This window comes from Lissotriton vulgaris, unplaced genomic scaffold (assembly GCF_964263255.1).
Source record: "Lissotriton vulgaris unplaced genomic scaffold, aLisVul1.2 SCAFFOLD_2660, whole genome shotgun sequence".
Taxonomy (NCBI): domain Eukaryota; kingdom Metazoa; phylum Chordata; class Amphibia; order Caudata; family Salamandridae; genus Lissotriton; species Lissotriton vulgaris.
The window spans coordinates 289,344-310,538 of NW_028241827.1; the positions used below are offsets into that span (position 1 = coordinate 289,344).

Below are 21,195 nucleotides of genomic sequence, written 5' to 3' on the forward strand. Positions count from 1 at the left end.
GGATTATGGACTTTGAGGTAAACGAGTCCAGCTGCACTATATGTGTTCTTTCTGCTAGAACATTTTCTTACCATTTTAATGCCTTTCTTCAGATTTCTAAACTCCCTCAGTCATTGAACTATGATCTGATGGTATCAAACGCCGCTGATAAATCTAGGAGCATTAACATGTGTGGAGTCCCCTTGTCTAAAGCTAGCTTGATGGTATCAGTGACTTCGACTAGAGCTGATTCTGTGCTATGAAGGGCACAGAAACCCGACTGAGAGGGATCTAACAGTTTGTTAGACTCTAAGGAGTATGTCAGTTGGTTATTCACCACAGACTCTAAGATTTTAGAGAAGAAAGTAAGTAATAAGATGGGTCTGTAGTTCTGCATACTATTGGATCGGCCAAAGATTGTTTAGGAATAGGTCTGATTCGTGGCTTTCTTTCATTTCTGCGGGAGGATGGCAGTCTTTCATGAAAGGTTACAGATGTCTGCAATAGGGGCATTTAGAACCTAGGCCAGGGAGGGGATGACATGAGGAGGGGCCAGATCCAAAGGGGAACCTGCTTGGACGCCTCCGGGCAGCAATTCGCGCTTTATAAATTCACATCCTATTCCTATTCCTATTCCTTTGATCTTATTTATCTGGGCCTGCACTTGGTCAGGACTTACTGAGTTGAAAAGTTCTAGTGTATTACAATTATGCTCTGACTCAGCTGCAGTGGTATCAGAGGGTTTCTTTGTGTCTGAAATGAACTATAAATCATATTATTCTTCTGTTCAAAATGGTCTGCAAGATTATCATAGAACTTTTGAGAAGAGGGGGTAGACGAGCTGTCCACAATAGGGTTCGTAAATTCAATGAGAATTTTAAGTAGCTCTTTTGAGGAGTTGTTTGCAGCACTATTTCTGTTCCCTAGATGGGATCTTCTAGCAGTGTTACAATTTTTTAAATATACCCTGACTGAGGGTTTATAGGTACGTTTGTCCTCTTTCAGTTTAGATTTCCTCCATTTGTGTTCCCACTTTCTGCATGAAGATTTTTCCTTCTTCAGGGTTTCGATTTACCAGGGTGCTGGATAGACTTTATTCTGAATCTTACATAATTTCATAGGAGCAATGGTGTCAAAGACATTAAATAGTGAGTCCTCAAATGCTAATAATGCAGGCTCACATTCCGTGAAATCCTTTATGACTGGCGAAATTCGTTTGGGGATGAAAGTGGAAGGTGCCACTTTCCTCCATGGTCTTGAGAGTTTCTGAGCAATAGGAGGTTTTCTGCTATATTTAGAAGTGGTTAGAACGTACTTTAAGGCTAGATGGTCAGTCCACGTCAAGGCCATGGGGGGGATCAACTGATATGTTTGAGGTATGGGTAAAAATGGCGTCAAGTATATGCCTGCTATATGCGTAGGACTGAATACCTTTTGATAGACACCAAGAGATTCCATAGAACCAACAGGTGGTTGGAATATGGATCAAATTGGGTTTCAAAATGATAATTAAAATCTCCCAATAATAAAATGTTATCTGCTTGTAGGGCATAGGGGGATAGCCATTCCATAGCAGTGAGATTAAGTATTTTTTGTTACCCGGTGGGCGATAGACCAGCGCAGCTGTCCATCTTATCTGGGGGGCCGCCTCAAATCTAAAAATCATCATTTCTAACTTGGAAGTAGAGACTGAATCCAAAAGTTTAACTTTTGGAGGAGTGCCAGCAGCAATGGCTATTCCTCCTCCTTTTTCTCTCAGCCTGTTAAGTCTCATAACTCTGTAAACTAGTCTTGACCCTGCTACTCATGGGAGCAGTCCAGCCCGAAATGTCAAGCTAGGTCCTCCCTGGACCGGAAACAACCAGTTTCGGGGCTTCAAGCCTAATCAGACAATGTTCCTTGTATCAAGTAGCACAGGGAGATGGTGGACGTTTGACATTGTTCAGCATTCTGTCCACCAATTGTTCTTTTTGCATTTGTCACCCCAAGTGCAATGGGTATGCCCAGACACGGGTACCGTGCTCCTCATGCCACTGGAGTCTAGCTAGCCTAGCTGATGAGGAGCGATATCCTGAAACCGTTATTATAAACCAAAATTGGCTTTCTTTTGAAAATAAAAAAAAGCAGAAATTACCAATGCCCTTACGATAAATTCTTAGGCAAAAACCTGTAATGGAAATTAGAAACCCCACCCACAAAACACATTGTGTTCCCAAAAAGCCACACATTTCACACTTAACCAATAAAATATAAATGACTTAGCACAATTTAACATAGCATAATGATACATTTAAAATAGTGTATGAAAGTGCAAAACTACAAACCAGTGAAAAACACTATATTGAATACATCTAAATATACCAAAAAGCCAATTACAACACAAGACTTCCCTCCTAAATTCTCCTAAGCTCAACACCCTTAAATATCTTCTAAAAGGACTTACCTGTTCCGACAAACACCAGCACTTTACAGCGACAGTGTTCTGGGAAAATATACTAAAAATAAAACAAATAGGTTACAAAACAGAAGAAGAACAGTAGAAAAATGGCAACTAAATGAAAATTTCAAAAAATATCTTTTCAAAGAAATGAATTGGAAATAATGAAAAAATGTCAAGTACATGTGTAAAAATAATTAAAAAACATTAAGCATTCAAAACATGTCAAATTATGTTGTTAAAAAATGTTAAAGAGCTTGTAAAGTATAAATTAAATAATTGTATGTACAAATATGTACAATTTTTTAAAATATACAGCAAAAACATGCTAAATTGAGGATGAAAATATGTATATAGAACAATGCAAGAAATGTTGAAAAACTGAAAAATAGACAATAAAAGTGAAAAATACACAAAATACAATAGTAATTAAATATAATTTACTTTTTGAATAATACAAATATTAAAAAATTATTATTTATTTAGTTTATATAAATGTTTTTTAAGTTGAATATGTATGTTTAAAAATGTAAAATACAATAAATAAACTTTGAAAACCTAAATAAAATGAGAAAAATGTTTTTTTCTGTAAAAAAAGTAATTTATAATAATATTGCCTAGAAACATCATACAACCTACTATGGGGATGATTGTGACTTTGGCGGTCACTGCCGTACCACTGCGGGGGCAGTTCCAAGAAGACCACTGAGGCGACGGTCTTCTGTCCGCGGAATTAGGATGTTTCCACAGTGATGGCAGTGTGTGGGTGGTGGATTCATGGTGCAGAAATGCTTCTACTCTGGAAATGAGCCAGAGGCCAATGCCGGCCATACTGCAGTGCCTCCAGCCAGTTCGGCACACTGTTTCTGTTATGCAAAAGAAACAATGTGCCTAACTGACTGGAGATATGGGAGGACATTACATGAGCACCAGCTACATTACACAAGGGCACTTTTGAGCTGGAGGTAGTTTTCTACCTCATCGCCTGCCTTTCCGCTGACTCTCACATAGCAATGTCTCGGCCAGGAACAGGTCAGCGGAAAGGCAGGTCGTTATTTTGGCTGGCGGTGTGCTACATGAGACCCCCTTTAGGGACGGCCTCTGCCATTGATGTAGCTCAAATGTCGGCGGTGGTGGCAGTCTTATGGTGGTTCAGCCACACAGATCATAATTGGGCAGTCGGACCTCCGAGAAGGTGGCGGTTAGACCGCCAAAACAGTATGGCAGTCCCAAGACTGCAGAAGTCTTAATCAGCCACTAATTTTTTCTTATATTTCTCAACACCAATATTACTAATTATATAAAACAAATTGTTTCTAGTACATACATATACATTTAAAATAAAGGATTTCAGACTAAAATTATAAAATGTAAAAATTACACTCTAACATAAACTATTAAAAAAAGTTAGACACTAAGGGCCCCATTAGGATGTCGGGCGGATCGCCACCGCAATGCGGGTGGTGGCGACACGCCCGACATCCTTCCCCGCCCGCCACCCATTTCCCCCCGCCATATTACTATGGTGGGGGGGACCACGGCGGACGGTAAGACCGTCTGCCGCTTTTCCGCCCGGTCAAGGAGTTGACCGGGCGGAAAAGGGTTTCATATTGTGGCGGTGTCTGTTAGACTCCGCCATCCATATTTGGGTGAAGGCGCGGACATGCTTTCCATGGTGGCAACACCGCCACAGAAAGGCATGCGGGAATGTCTTGTGGGGGCCCGTTGTGGGCCCCCAGGCACTCAGGCGGTGGGGGTGGACATGGGGGGTACCTATGGTACCCCCCTGCACTTCACTGTACAACGTGACAGGTACCGCACGCCGCAATGTTAAACATGCGGGATGCGCCCGCCAGTGTGGCGGACACATCCTAATGGACCAACGGGACTGCCGCCTTTATGGCGGGCGGTCCCGTTTTACGTTGGAATGGATCCTAAGGGCCCCTAAAAGAGTTACATCTACTATTCCCTCTCTTATCTATCTGTATTGAGGGAAAGTATTGGACACTAAAGTGGTGACATTTAGTATTCCTTCTCCAATCTAAACCAATTTGGGGAAGACGTATAACACTAAAATGGTGTAATTTACTATTCCCACTTCAATCTAGTCATATTGGAGGAAGCTGTTGGACATTAATGAGGCAATGCTTATTATCTTAAGTAATATTAGTTCCTAGGCAACTAGATACCTGAAGTGGTGTTACTCCAAGCACTCAGGAAAAGACAAGCTAGAGGGATGTAGATCAGAGAATGAATAGAAGAAATAAGAAAACGTAGTATACTACAGAGGCTAAAGAAAGGGCGCAAAATGGATCCCCGAAATGGTGATGAAATGAATAAAATATGAAAAAAACGTGTGTAGAGATTGCCACCTTTTCTCCTCATTCTTTGTAACCCTTGTAACTTTCTATCATTTTATGTTGTCATTCTTGTTCTTTGATGATTTGTTGAAATAACTATTTGTTATGTATTGTCATTTTATGATATGTGTGTGACATTGAGATTGTTTTACAATTCAGATTTGTATATGCAATAAGAAAATGAAAAAAATATTTTAACTTTTCCTGTTTGTCAGTACACTGAGTTTCTGTTTATCATTTTGTGTGTGTTAAACCTGATTTCAGACAGGTATCTAGTTGCCTAGGAACTATTATTACTTAAAGTGTTGTTGCCCTTTCATAGGAACGGTTACTAGTTTCAGGGGGTCCCTTTTATCTAATTTGGCAATGCTTATTATCTCCACTCCATTCTAACCATTTTGGGGGGAAGTGTCTAACACTAAAGGGATAACATTTACTATTCCCACACCAATCTAAACCAACTTAGGAAAGGCATAGAATACTAAAGTGTTGACATTTACTATTCCCAACCCAATCTAACTATATTGTGGGAAGGTGTTGGACACTAACAGAGTGACATCTAATACTCCCACTCCAATCTAGCCATATTGGGGGAAAGGGTTGGATACTAAAGAAGTTACAATTACTGCTCCCACTCCAGTCTACCCATATAGAGGGAAGGTGTTGGACACTAAAGGAGTTACATTTAATATTATCACAACCATCTAAGGCTATATGAAGAAGGTTTAAGGTGGTAAAGAGGTGAAATGTACTTTATCAACTTTATTCAAAAACATTTTAAAGAACGTAATACAAGATAAACATGTTATATGACCATTCAGTACTCCATTCACACACACACAAATGTTTAACTATAAAATACATTTATTTTAGAAACAAACTATCGGAGCTATATATATATATATATATATTAAACATAAAAATATGTAAAGAATGTTTTATGACAATTATTATTTATTATAACTATAAAAATATTTACTGCCTTTCCAAAACTTTATACCATGCAAAAAGAATTACAATCATAATCCAAAATTGGTAATCGTAAAATGAAACATTAATGAAACCTATTTTAATTTACAAAAGAAAGAATAAATAATTGTAATATTACATTATATTTTGAAAACAAAAGACATTTAAAATATTTATATTATTTTAAAAATATTACTGACAAATTATAAAATGTATGTATGTATATATAAAAATTATTGGAATGTTTTACTTTTTTAAATTGTTTATCTATTTACTGTCAAAATTATCTTTATAGTTTACAATTTTTCTTAATATTTGTTTATTTATACAATATTTTATTTAATATTAAATTAAAATAACAAAACACGCTTTAATTATTTGCATTTGTAAAAAATATTTCCAGGAAACAGTATGAAAATTCAAACTTACATGTAAAATATGTTCTCTTTATTTTACTTAATTAAATATTGTGTTGCATATTTTTCAAATTATTTTAAAATGTATGATTTTCATTAATACAAAAAATGGTGGTTTAAATGTTTTGGTCATTATATATTTTAACTAATAGTAGATGCAAATGTAGTAACAACTTTATTGTAAGAAAATAGTTTCAAAAATTGTAAAAGATTTATTTGCATTTCATTAAATTATTACCATAAAATTTACTTTAAGATATACATTAAATTGAATTTAATTAAATTAAAAATCTCCCAACCATTATCCCCTGAAATTCCTATATCCTGTTACTCAAAAAAGTATATCAAACCATTCTTTATATACATTTGTTTAACAAAAAATACAAAGTTCAGCATTTTTATAGGGCCCGATTCACAGAACTAACTTGAGACAAAATCCTAAACTTACTACTTTTGGTATTCCCAGAAGTTAGGATTTTGTCTTAAGTTTGTCTTAAGACAAACTTAAGACAGACTTAAGACAGACTTAAGTTAGGATTTTGTCTTAAGTCTGTCTTAAGTTTGTCTTAAGACAAAATCCTAACTTCTGTGAATACCAAAAGTAGTAAGTTTAGGATTTTGTCTTAAGCTGTGAATCGGGCCCAAGATGATTAAATGATCTTACTAAATACACAAATACAAAATTGGAAACATATTCAGTGAAATACACTATACAAATTACATAATAATTAATATTAAAAAATATATTGCATACACTGATATTTCATACATTGCTATTTGTACAACAATATTAAAAACAGCATTCAAAACAACATTTTTAACTTTGATATTCCTGTTGATGAAATTTCTGACTTCCCAATATTCTTGATACAATATTTTTTTATCATGATATTGTTTGCCGATATTTAGTCCAAACACCCATAGGATTTCTATACTCGGTTGGCTCACTGACAAATCCAACTGGGAATGGTGAACCTGAGAGTTACAAAAGTGTACCTTCATAAGTAAGCTGTATTTTGCAGGTAATTACATGTCTTTCTTTCTGCTTCAGTTCAGCATATAATGCTTACTAGGAGATTAAAACTATGGGGCTCATTACAATAAGGCTTGATCGGGCTGCTGACCAATATCGTGGTAGTCAGCAAACGGCACGCCAAGCAGTCAGCGGTCTGGACGCCACATTACAATGCATTCACAAAAAAAGGACCACAGCACAAGCCACCATGTAAAGGAGCACTTCCTGCACACCCATACAAGTAGTGGATGGCACACAGTGCATGGAGGTGCTTGGAAGCACTAATTGTTGCCAATGATGGACAGGTACCCTGTTTGGGGCCCCTAAAATCCGTTTCCAACAGCCTTTTTTATGATGGTCTTTTCAACGTGAAAAAACTATAGGAAAGGGATATCGTATTTTTGATGTCGGTGCCGGACTCAGTACTACCTCCATTCTAGATTACAACTACAACCACCACCCCATCTGGATCACTGATTCTGGTGGAGGCTGCAGTCTTCCCCCAACCACTGTGGGTTCAACTGATGGTACTGGAATCCAGTGGTTGTGTGTTTCGGCCATGAATGGGCCATAATGCAGACTCCTATAGAGAAATGGGGTTGTGTGAAAAACCCTGCATTCTGTTGCAGGCAATCCATGGATTACATTCCGACCGCCGACATCGCAATTAGGCAGTCGGATCACAAACCGACTGTACGAGTCAGAAAGCCTCCAACAGCATCTGTAAAGCTTCAGACTGGCATTTTGAGGCTTTCCAACCAATGTTGTAATCGGCCCCAAATGTTTTGTGGCTGGATTCAAAGATATTAAGAAAATTGCACCTAGTAGTGGTGAAGCAACATGCTGTTGACTCTAGATCAATGGACCCTCAGCACAAATCTATGCTTATACAATTGATAACTTTCTCAGTAGATTTACCTGTCTCTATGTGCTTCTGCTACCATTTAATATGATCTCTTAGAAAAGAGAAAAAAGTTTAAAAATAAATGTACTCTGATTAGGCAATGCTTTGTTTTGAGTAAAAGGCATGATCAAAAAAAATTAAAGAAACATATATTTGTGAACAATGCAATGATTTGTAAATGGCCACTGACACTATATCAAAAAAATATATTTCCTAAGGAGAAGCATAAACCATTACCTTACAGATTTGTTGTGACAGAAATATAGTTCAGTTTTTTTTCTAGTTCTCAGAGTATTTGACAAACTTTTGTGTATAACCATAAACCTGTGAGGTTGTGGATGTTGACCAGCTTTGGCAGGTGGCCGAGTTCTACAGTGCAAATGGCCTACCTGTGTGAGCAGATTTCTTCACACAAACAGTTCTCACATGGTGGTAGAAACTTCTGTGTGATAGAAATTAATTTACACTTGAAGTTTAAGGGCCTGATTGTATGGTGGTGGTCCACTGCCAGAGAATATCGTCTGTGTCCGACAGTAGACCACAGCGCTGGCGGTCTTAAGAACACCATATTACGAGTTGATCACAATGACTGTGTTGATGTGGAGAACTTGCGATCATGGTGAGTACTTTTTCCTAATATATTGATGCTTGTGTATGCATTTTGACTGCATATGTGTTGGGTGCACACATATGCAGGATACATGTGGAAAAAGCCATCTACCCATTGCCGCGGCTCGGCCCATATGTGGGCTGCCCAGGCAATGAGTATATGTTCCAAAAGGAAGTCACCTGTATGTCGCGCGAACAGGTTCGTAATCCTCAGGTGAATATCCTGCTATGAAAGGGGGGACCTGAAGAAAAGGATCCACTTCAAACTTTTTCAAACAAGAAAGGGGTGAATATTCACCCCAAATCCTTTGTGAATGCGACCTACAAGCAGGGGGCCAGACCGCTGTAGTCAGTTCGTGAAAAAGGCAACTAATAATATGGACAGTGGCACAGCTCCCCAATGGTGGCTGCCTTTTGCCAACTGTGGACCTGGCATTCGTTGGTCTGCTGGCAGTCTCGGTGGGTCAACTTCAGTCTTTGTAAAGGCAATCCACCCAATGCGTATTACGGCAATTGGATTGCTACCACAGGTACGGTGATCCACGGCCTGCCAAACTAGTAATAAGGCCCTAAATGCCTTAGGTAATCAGACAATATATAAATAGCTGGACAGCTACAAGGGTCAGCCCCAGAAATATTTAAGCTGTTTATTGAAAGTTAAAAATTGCATCGTAGGAAATGAAATGAATGAATTTCTCACTATAACAAGACTAGCACACAGATGTGTCCAACACTACCCATGAATGAATAACTTCTTCCAGACAAAGACCTTCCATTCTGCCCTCGGTTCATTACTTATGGAATCGTTGGAGTCTGTTTTCATTCATATTTCCCAAAATGTGGATCTAGTTTACTAAGACCTGTGATGCTGCTTCTGCATAGAAGCCCACAGCCGATTTCTAATTTCCACTCCCTTTTAAGGCTCTCTTAACCTACTCCGTGTACTTCAGTTTGCATGTAACCTTCTTTAAGACCCACTATATGGCCTAGATTTCCTCATCTTCATACTCATGTTGTGGATCATAAGTCCAAGCTTAGGTAGCTCTGTTGAGGTGCTTAAAATCTACAATAGTTTGAGAAATGTATCTCATTCCCCATGGCCCTTATGATCTAATCTTCCTGCTGTTTTTTTCTGGAGGGGGGAGAGTTTGAGGGGATCTGATATCCTATTCAGTTCATGTTACTTCCCCTATCCTATGTCCTGCAATATGACCTATAGTAGGGAGATCCATAATTGGATTCTCTCGCTACAAACTCTTCGGCCTTTTAACTCTTGCTTTAAGAAACACTGTGAATAAAGATCAAGGGGATGTTCTGAAAACAGCGGTGTCAAAATGCATTTTTACAAGTTATATTTTTTAAATGCTCATGCTGTATGTGTAGATTGTTTCTGAAAATATTGTGTACTTCAGCACAAGAAAATGCAATAATGTAATACTCTATTTGCCCAGAGCTAATTGTGTATTGACTTACCTAAATTCATTCAAGATTACATTTTGAAATATATCTGTCAGTAAATAAATGTGCTGGAATATTTTATATATAACTTATAGGCACTGTAATTGTCTTAAAATCCCCAGTGGAAGCCTGGGTCCATTTGTCAAAAACAATAAACTGATAAATTATGCAAATTGAAAGAAATATGAAGAGTTTACTATGAAAGAGAAGACATAGGAAAAGCTAGTACGTCTGTGAACAACGAGTAGGTCGAATACACAGACCTATTGAAGACTACCATCACATAGTAACAAAATAGCACAGCACAAAAATGAATGAGCCAAACTCATATTACTGACCTTCTTATCTGCATAGACATTGATATGATTGCAGTTAGCAACAATGGCCAGTTCTTAGCAGTGATTTCCATTGTATCCTCGCATGTGTGTGCACTAAAGTGTTGGCTAATCGTATCCACAATGATGCATTGACTGACTTATGCATTCTTCTCTCTTCTTAGAAAAAAACCTTTTTTGCGAAGTTTCATTATCTCATTCAGGATATGGCCATTTTAATTCCCACTTACCTGACAAGTAAGCTCTTTATTAGTCTGTTTTATATGCATATGTGTGTCTTATTCTTCCACGCGTACTATGTAACGTTATATGTATCACAGTAGCACCTTTTGTACCGCTTTGTGTCTAGATCTGTGCCGTGTATGACACAGGACTGCTTACATCAATGCCATATGGGTGGGATAGGGGATACTATAGCAGTGGTGATTGACAGTCGTGGTTTTAGGAAGAGTCCCATCGCTGGTGTAGTTTGGGTAACCCAAGATTGTGTCAATTGATTCAATACTTGACAAATACTCTCAGTATGAATGACTGACTTCCATGATGGGTGAAGAATACCATAAGTCACAGACAATGCATGTCACAGGGATGCCTCAGAGACCTCTCCACTTAATAGCTATGAAATAGTATTGACTTTTTGGGAGCTCAGCCACAGATCACATCAATATTGCAGCATCCTTCTCCTGAGCTTTCCTGTCCCTTGTATTTAGCCAGCAGTGTGGATAAGAACTTGCCTTTGTCCCACAAGTATAGTACTCAATTAACAGTGAAAATTTAGAAATGAATTACCAGTTTTAGAATGAATACATGTTTTTGTATTTCATTTTTTTTTCATTGATTGGTTTTAGAATTTTTATCTATATCATTATTGATTTTTGGGAGAGTCATCGAGATTGATCTGGAGTCTTTACCATACCTGTCAGTATTAGCCATGAAGGCAGAGTGGGAGTAAAGGAGTCTCCAGATGAGGCGGTGGATCAATAAAGAAGAGGTGGAAAAAGCTGTCAGAGCCAGGGAGGAGTCAGGCGAGGTCAGATGCCTGTATGGCCCACAGACGTTGAGGACCTCCTGGGTTATACAAAGCAGGGAGCAGCATTTCTGGATGCAACATATCTCCCCTGAGCTGAAAGCCAAGAGGATGGGAATGGAGGACAGAATTGTGGTTCAATTGGTTTTACTAGCTCTGGAAGATAAAGGGGTAGTTTTATCCTTTGGAAGAAATGAAGATAGCTTTGGCCCTAACTGCGTTGACCAAGAATAGAGCATGAAAATATGGCCCTTGATTGTCAATGGATGCCAGAACTCACTTTTTATGGTGACAGTGGGGGTTGAGTGAGTTGAACAGAAGAAGTGGGAAAAACAAAACCAAACTTCCCAAAAGTAGTTCTGCCTATAGAAACATATTTAGAATCTTTTGAGTTTGGATGTTACGGGCACTTGGTAGTAGAGGAAAACTTAGCTTAGGGAGGGTAATTGTGCAGAAGTTGCCTGCAACAAGGATGGGGAACAATTTTACCATAGAAGCAAATAGAGTACAAACAATGCAAACATATGAAGAATGGTTTCCTATGGAGCTTTGCACTGACCCATAAGAAGCACCTGGGAGAAAACCAGGGACTGCCCAAGCAATCTAATTAGTCCTGGCAACACTCTTTTGATGCATCTTTAAAAACAGTAGAGCCCTCTTTGCGAATGTCCGGAGCTGGGTGTGGAAATACAGGAGGCAGGAATCTGTGACTCAGGCCAGTATCCCTACACAAAGTAGAGGTCATTCTGAGCTGTATTCCCTGAATGAGGATTGCTTAATAGATCAAGGGATGCCACATTCTTTACTGTCCATTTAACCCCAATTCGAGGAAGAAACCATTGAGCTCTACCACCAGCAGAAGAACAACATACGCAAGAGTGGGAGATTTGTTCTGGAGTACGGGTTAGGGGGGGTCACAGGGGAGACAGGACACTCTGTGCAGGAGGGGCCTTTTGACCCTCCCTGTAGCATGATCTTAGTGGGGAAAGCAGGAAGGACAGTGTGCCAAGCCCAGGTCTGTCCTGCTTTTGGGGGAGAGGTGGTAGGAAGGAGATGTGAGGGAGACCAGGACACGACTGGGGAGCTCTTGGCTCATGGCTGGCATGAGAGAGGCAGTGGTGTCACTCACCACCCAGACCCTTACATCTGCCCGCGGTAGAGAGCATACAGCACTGGGAACTGACAGTGGCCTCAGTATTCTGCACCCAAGGAGGGTGGCATGCCACCTCAGTCACTGGTCTCAAAACAGAACTGTTATTGTCTTTGAATGGGGAAGTGGGAGGAGGATGTTCATGCCAGTGCCTCATGGCTGTCGGCAATTCATTAGGGAGGGTGGGGGGAGGTGGCTGGGAACCTGATCATCCCTAGGCGACAGCCTGCTGCCACCCAGTGCTCTACATGCAGCCAGGTACATCCTTAAGCACACTGAGAAGAGGATGTGAAGGTGGGTCCTGAAAGCAGGTAGCACTGTATCCCCATAATACTGCTGGGCACACCCAAGCATAACACAGACCCTACTTGTATCGTGGACCACCATGTCAGAAAAAGATATAAAAGATACTGGTGACTGCAGCTTGGAAAGGCAGATTGACTCGTAGTGCGATGGATGATATTGGTTATTGTTTCATTGGTGATGTTCTATAGCCTATAGTTTCTAAGGTCCTAACACCAGATGTAGTTCATTTCATTGTTAAACTGTGAGTGGGAAAGGCTGCTCTTTGGATGTGAGATGTAAAAATAACAGGATTCCTATTACGAAATGGTTCAATGAGCAGGATTCAGTGAGGAGCCCCTAACTCACCCTTGATAACTTGGCACGAGTACCAAGGCCTTCTTTTGAGCAAACTGCTTGATCAGCCTGAACACCATCACCAAATAAATATTGCAATCAAGAACTAAAGAGAGAAAAATCACTAAAAAATGTTAAAGCTCAACTCTGTCTGAACCTTGTTAAAGTCCTTCAGCGATCAGAAAGATTTGGATACTTGTAGTTTGTGTCCTGATATTTCAAAGGACTCCAAAAGTATAGCAAAGCCTCATTGAACACCAGTATTGGGGTTCAGGTGCCAAAAGTCTCTTCACACCTTCTTGTAATGTTCACACCCAATTATCTAGTTTAAATTGGTGTTTTGTCAGTAAGTCATAAAACAGATCTTTAAAAAGCAACAATAAAAGATAAAAACAGTGGGTTTTACTAGATGAACTCAGGTCTTATTGATAACAACCAAATGTTTTTTAACAAATGTAATGTGGGGGCTTGGGGGGTCTCAGCTTTACTGTAAGAGCCATCCCACAGGAAATTCTATTACAGTCTCTGCTCATGCTGGTTGCAATTTTTTTTTTGATTTTTCTCTTTCTCTCGCTCTCTATTCAAACTCTACCTAAAGTCAGCCTAATTTTGCCATCAGAGGCTCAATAAAACGTCCGCTCATGAGGTATCCTCTGCTTCCACCTGATGCAATGAATGCTTTCTCTTAATCTACAAGTCCTTTTCCATTTTAAAGCGGCATGCATTATGGGTTGGGTTGTAAATACAGAATTTTAGTCAGTCAAAGATATGGCAGCTGTACATTGCACTTAGGGCCGTATGTATCAAGCTAATTTGCATTCGCAAAGGCCGAAATTCTGCGAATTTCGGCCTTTGCGAATGCTAATTACCTAAATGGTATGTATCAAACATTTTTGCATCAAAATAAGGAATCGCAAAATTTGCTATTCCTTATTTTGCGATTGCACTTAAGGAATCGCAAATTTTGCGATTCCTTAAATGCAATGTATCAAAGAAAAAATATGCAAAAAATGCCATTAAGGAATCGCAAATTACCACCAACTTCTAGTTGGTGGTAAGTTGCGAATTCTTTTAATAAAGCATTTTTCAAAAAAACCAAAGGTGCCATATGACGCCCATACAAGCCCTTAGGGCATGTATGTGCACCATATGCCCCCAAATGTCTTTTTCAGGGGTGCAGCAGGGTGTTTTTGAGACACCCCTGCACCCTTGAAAAAATTCCTAATTTACGATTAGCAAATTGCTAATCGCAAATTGCTCTTCATTCCTATGGGCCTCCTGGCCCATAGAAATGAATGGGTAATTTGCGATTAGCAATTTGCTAATCGCAAATTAGGAATGGTAAGGAATCGCTATAAAAAAGCGATTTTGTACATACATACCGTTTTGCGAATTCCAAATAGCGATTCCTTAAAATTCGCTATTTGGAATTCGCAAAACGGAACTATGATACATATGGCCCTTAATCACCTGGGTGCTGTCTTTATTTTGATAAAAAATCCAGTAATGTACAAAGTGCTCTGTGCCTTCCCTTATTGGCTCCGACGGCTAGACATTAACCTCAGCCTTCATTCATAAAAAACTAAGGCTGCGCGTGAGCTAAGGCATGATTTCGAGTTTGGTGGTTCGAGCACCCAAACACCGCGGTCGCTAGAAGACAGCGTCAGTCGCAGTCTTCTGATAGCAGAATTACGAGTTGACCATGGGGCACGGGTGTGGCTGCAGCTCTTTTGCAACAGTGAGCCATGGTTTCCAACTCTATTGATGCCTGTATGTACATTTTGACTGCACGTGTTGAAGGTACACATATGTATCATACATGTGGAAAAATACCACCTACCCATTGATGGAGTTTGGTCCACATGTGGACAGTCCAGGCAATAGGTATATGGTACAAAATGGATTTACCTGTATTTCGCCGCAAACAGGGTTGTATTCTTCACGGTGAAGATGCTGCTGTGAAGGGGGATCTAGAGAAAGAGATACACATTGAAAAGAAGAGAGGTAAGTATGCACCCCAAATCCTTAGTTTCTGCCGACTTGAAGCTGGTGGTCCCACCGCCCCGAGCGGTGGTCAGACCGCGACTGCGGGTATGACAGTTTACAGAGCGCCAAGCTCATAATAAAGCCCTGTGTCATAATCAACTCACAGTCTCCAAGTCAGGAGGAAGAACGAACCTCTCAAAACCGGTTTAAGGATGTGTTCTTTATCTTGTAAACAGATATACTTCACCGAATGGTATGCTTGTACACTAATCCCAAACATATTTACAACAGACACAAAACAATTTATTTGCAAATTGGTAGAAAAAACAATAATATTCAGAGCCTTTGCTTGAGTAACAGCTGCATCACAGAAACCCTTGATGAGTTTTCAGTTGAACACATTTCACACATAAATTGCACACATCAGTTTTTGAAGGTGAGTACAATCATCCTAATGGAATTTTTCCTGACAGCATAGTTTAAAATGCTTGAAAGCTTTTTGGTCCTCAGCTCTGGATTGGGATCATTGACAGAATATTTGAAACAAAAATATTGTGTCGATAGAATATTGTGTCAAAAATATCGAGGAAGGTAAGTGCAAATAGGTAAGTATAGATTTACTGTTCATTTCATTTATAAACTTTATTTTTGATCACTAAGATAATGAAATATATATTCTTCATAAATACATAATTTATATATACATAAAAATCCCACAGTCAACTACAGAAAAAATTACAACATGATAAAATCATGATCTGACACAGCGGAAATAAAAAAATTATTTTGCAGTCATAGAAACTCGGGCAACTCGAAACTGCAGTATACGAGATAACAACTTCATAAAAATTTGTGCACTGTACCTGTAATAGATATACCACAGATCACATTTTCTGAAGTGGAATAATCCTGTAAAAAACAAATATCCCTATCATTGAAAAATTGTATTAAAGAGCATCTAACAACCCAAGGTGGCAAATACAGATAATAGCTCTATAGTATTTCCTGCACAAGGGAATAATTGGATCATAAGTGACATAGACATACTCATCGCAATAATTTTAGACTACAATTCCAAATTGGGTAGCCAGTACATTTGCGACTATATGAGGACGTACTATTCCTAACTCCACATTTACGTACCTTGAAGATATATATATGTATCATCAAGGTACATATATGTTGAGTTATGTATAGTAAAACTTTGCTTACCTATTGAAAGTTACCTTCACAAAACGTTTGTCCTCGATATTCTTGACATGATGTTTTGTACCACGATATTTCTGTTTCCTATCTTCTGTTAAACACCCTGGATTGCCTAAGGTTCTTGTCTGTTCATTTTATCCAACAAATTGCCTAAGTCTCGCAGAGAAACTCACATACATAGACATGCACGCAACCACACATATGCGTTAATAGTCTACCTTTCGTACCCATATACACAAATATACTGGTGACTGAGATTAAACAGATCCAGAGAGAGGCTGTGAGCTATGACACACAGGTGTATTAATGTCCATGCACAGACTTAACCTTCTTCAAGAAGTATCCTTTGGTCATGAGTCTTTTCAAAACTCTGTTAATCCTCACAAGTGGTGTTATCATTGTAACTTGTCTTATGAGTCCCAGATCATTACTCTAATTCTCTGAGTTTAACATTCCTTTGGGCAAAATGTTAGTCTGTGCTTGAATAGGTCCTTCTAACCCTTAACCAACAGGGATTAAACTTCTGCTCTTTGCTTCTCATTGCCGGTACTTCTTTAACTCCTGGAGGACTCTAGCACCTTCCACCTGAAAAGAGCAAGAACATATGGTAAGAAAGGGTGTTGCTGCATAGCCAGTCTCTATCTCTAGTGATAGACGCTTGACTTTTATAGCAACAGGCCCTGCCGTCCTACTTTTTCTGCCCCTCCTCTTCCATCCTCATTGGTTGAGGTACATTCTGACAAATTCTTCCCATTCCTTGTTTCTCCACTATTGGTCCTCCTGTCATGTGGCTCTGTCATCCACAAATCTCCAGCACTCACTCCTTCTCCTCACCAACAGTCCATGGCTTTCTCTGAGTTCTGATGTTTCACATCTGTCGGGATTTTCCCCAATCCCTGAAATGGCCAATTCTCCCAGGGGCGTGCGTTTGCTCTATCCATTCTGGAACAGGGATTCTGGTGAAAAATAAATGTTTGTGCTGTTTTGGCATGCTATAATTTAGTGTTCTCTCTTGTTGAGTGTGTTCTCCTATCCTCCTGATACAGCAGGTCTTCCTCCCAATCACAGAGGTCTCTGGTGCGGACACTTCACCCTCTAGAGCTTGATTCTGGGTGTTTCCTGAATTCACCTTTTCACACATACATAGACACTGAAGCACCTAAATCCATATGCCAACACCTGTACATACAAAAACACACAGATAGATGCATAAACATCCACACAAACACACTGGGACATGCAGACACATAGACACACATCAAAAATGATTCATCACTTTGATTGTCGACTGGTTTTTGTGCTGTGTTATCATAATATTCATAGGTTATTATGGATTTCAGATGGAGGTTCCAGGTTATGTTTTGAATCAGCATCACAATGTTATCACTTGCTTAGCTGTATCTTGTATGAGTGTGAATAGCTATGTGTGTTTGAGAGAGAAGTAAGTTCTTAGTGTTTTTAGAATGTGAGTATTGTAGGATTTACTGTGTTTTAACCATAAAGAAGGGAATGGGGAAGTCTATAGCTGTCACTGGTGCAAATGTTTGCAGTTATCTTGCAGTGTTTGACTTGTAAATGCAGGGCTAGCTTTAGGGGAGTGCGACATGCGCACACACTCGGCGCTGACCTCAGGTGGGGCACTGTGTTTATGATATAAAAGCAGCTGATGCAGAGTTCCTTGTGCCTCCAGATTTCAGACAGCAATACCAATGTCATGATAACTTTTATGATTTATGTTCCTGCTAGACAGTGATCAGCGTTTTGTCTAGTTGAAGTTTTCACTTCCCATAAAATAGGGCAGAGGGTTAACCCATTTAGCGCGGTGGTAATTCCGCTGCGGTGCGGACGTTAAATTGCATGAGCGGGGTCGCGTCGGCTACGGACGGGCCCAGCACTACCGAGGTAGTGCTTGCGACGGCCGTTGACCGACAAACGCACGCAAGGGGTTAATATGCCTGCTGCAAACAACAGATCTGTATTTAAAGTGGATAGCTGAGTGGATTAGAAAAGCCAGCCCTTACCAGCGCTTTAAAAGAAACAAAATGTATGTGAGAGAGTGTCTATGGAGAGATGAGGGGCCATTTTGCCGTGTGGTAGGGAGGGAACCTGAGCAGGAGGTCATGGGGGGGGGCGCTAAAAAAGATTGTTGCCCCAGGCGCCACCAGTGCTAAAGACGTCCCTGTGTAAATACCATGATACCTGGATATACTTATTCATTTAGCTACATTTGAAGTGGCTGATTGTTAATGGACATAGGGGCATATTATCAACAACTAGCGTTATTAAGCTTAGCAACATTTTTTTATTGCCACGCATCGCTGGATTTTATTGCAGAGATAACGTGCTATTAGCAACGTTTATCTCCAATTCAATAAAATATTCGGCGATAGCGGAGAAATGCGTGAATATCGCTGAGAATCCAACGATATTCAGGAATTAACGCCAATAGGGTCTTAACGTGAATATCCAACTCCCATTGGATATACAGGTTAAGAAGTGGTCTGAGCAGGCATTAGTTTTCAGCGATATTCGCACTTAGCGTGTATTTTTTTATCGCTACGCCTGCCTTGCTAATAGGCTTTAGCAATGTTAGCGACTGCTTTCAGTCGCTAACTGGTTGGGAACGCCCACTTTTCATGTCATTAGCGATAAATATCGCTGACATGCAAAGCAGGCCCCAAACCGCTCGCTATCACCTAAAAGCTGTCGCTAACTGATGTTAGCGACAGCTTGCTAATAGGTCGATGAAATTATCGCTGCTTTGCGGCCGAAAACGTCTGCAAAAGCGGCGATAATTTCATTTCGCCTGCCTTGGTAATATGCCCCATAAAACTTCTTTGAGGTTTACATCGGCAGCAATATTTCCAAAGCACTCTCTGCAGAACTGATGAGTCAATACATTTCATTCTTAACTCTCTTAAAAAACCCTTTCACCCTTTGCCTTCTCGTCCTTAAGCATGTTCATGAAACTGTTAAATTGTAACCTAGTTGCTATTTTCAGAGTGTTGCCCTTTTGATGACGTGTACAGCTTGTGTCCATGTTTTCTTGTCTTTCAGTAACTTTAAACACTGCCTACCCTCAGCTGGCTCCATACAGACATGTCAAGAAGCTGATCTCGCTGCCTCTCCTGGTCTCCATTGGTGTCAATGGTGTGTGTGTCCTGGTCATCCTGGCGTTTGCTTTTGTCTTTGTCCAGTACCAGCCGTGGTACGGCCCCACAGACGTCATCAGGTAGAAACAATCTGCTGGGTTCAAAGTTCTCTTGAGCCATGTGAGAATTCATGTTTAAACTGCAATTTTTTTTCAGAGCCTTCTACATAAAAAGTTTGAATTCAAAACCTAGGCAGACCAAAAGATGAAAGTTAAAAGTTTGGAAAAATAATGAAAATATTAAAAGCCTTTATGGTAACAAGAAAGAGCTGCATTGAGATCAGGGATAATAGAGAAGGAAGGTAGTGGGATAGAGGTAGGGTCTGGGGAAATATCCAGTCTTTAGGGTAGAGGAGGGGTGAGGGTTATGGTTAGGGAAGATGTTAGTAATACGTTTGGAAACAGAAGGGCACACATTATTAATTCATGCAAGTTCCCTAGCTGTGCTGCGTGACAGGGAGAGGGCAGGAATTTACAAAGATATGGTGGCATATTTACAAGTGTTTTATTTGCACTTCTTTGACTTACAAAGCCAAAAAAGTGGAGATAAAACCAGTGCCCTATTTACAAGAGGGTGCTAACATGCATAATCGCATGTTAGAACCCTTTTTCCCCAATGCCTCCCTTTGCATCTCCAATGAGATGCAAAGAGGGCGTCACTGGGTGTACCCCAGATGGACTACCTTGCTGATGTTTACATCGCGATATATACAAGGCAGCCCACATGATTTTAGCACACATTAGATTTTAGCGAACACGGCCGTTTTTGCCAAAACGTAACGTCTGCTAAAATCCTGACTTAGCCATCCCTTACATAGGTGGATTATGCTGATACGACCCTGTGGGTCGTATCAGCAAGGTTATTGCCCTTTTGCAGGGAACATCGCTGGAAAACCAGCGATGTTCCCTGCAAAAGGGAGATAACCTTGCTATCGCTGGAATTTTTATTGCCCTGGAGTAATGCATTGTTAATCATGCGCTACCAGGGTGATAAATACCAGAGATAGCCTGCGATAATATCATTATCGGTAAGCACATCTAGCGATAATTATCTCTGGCCATTGTTAAGATGCCCCATAGTGCATTCTGCTCTCTTCTTGTGCTAGCCCCATGTGTGCTGCCTAGCACCAACACAGGCCCCCTTAAACCAAGGTGCAAGGGTGCCTGCGCTACAGGAAGGATTGTGTTTTTGCAGAGAGTGACATCTTCCTGTACGTAAACATTCCTAACTTGGTTATTGATCTCTCTTTGTGTGCTGCAGAATAGAGGAAGCAACAAGGAGAAATAAAGATATTGATCCCTGTTCTGCTTCTTTCGGGAAGCAGCTCCATTTTTGCATCATCCCAGGCTTGCACGTCTTTGTAAATCTGGGTTTGTGTCAAAGTACATTGGTGGATTCTTAGGAACGTCCATGCTACATCCAAGAAACGCCTAACCAATGCGAAATTACACTAGTAGCAAAGTGGCTTTACCTGGCCTAGTAAAAGCCAGTTATGATTTTGCATTGGCTGTGCCACAAAAGTGACGCAACACCGATGCAAAATCATAGCACAT

At 40.0% G+C, this 21,195-nt stretch overlaps 1 protein-coding gene across 1 annotated transcript in view; it reads left to right on the forward strand.

The window, feature by feature from the left end:
* Positions 1-21,195, forward strand: part of LOC147669876 (putative cation-transporting ATPase 13A5) — a gene marked incomplete at its 3' end in the record, with an annotated part of 192,652 nt that overhangs the window by 150,790 nt on the left and 20,667 nt on the right. The window contains exons 24-25 of the mRNA XM_086948182.1: positions 10,647-10,719; positions 19,548-19,722. Coding sequence (XP_086804308.1) covers positions 10,647-10,719; positions 19,548-19,722 — 248 coding nt within the window. The remainder of the gene's footprint in view (positions 1-10,646; positions 10,720-19,547; positions 19,723-21,195) is intronic.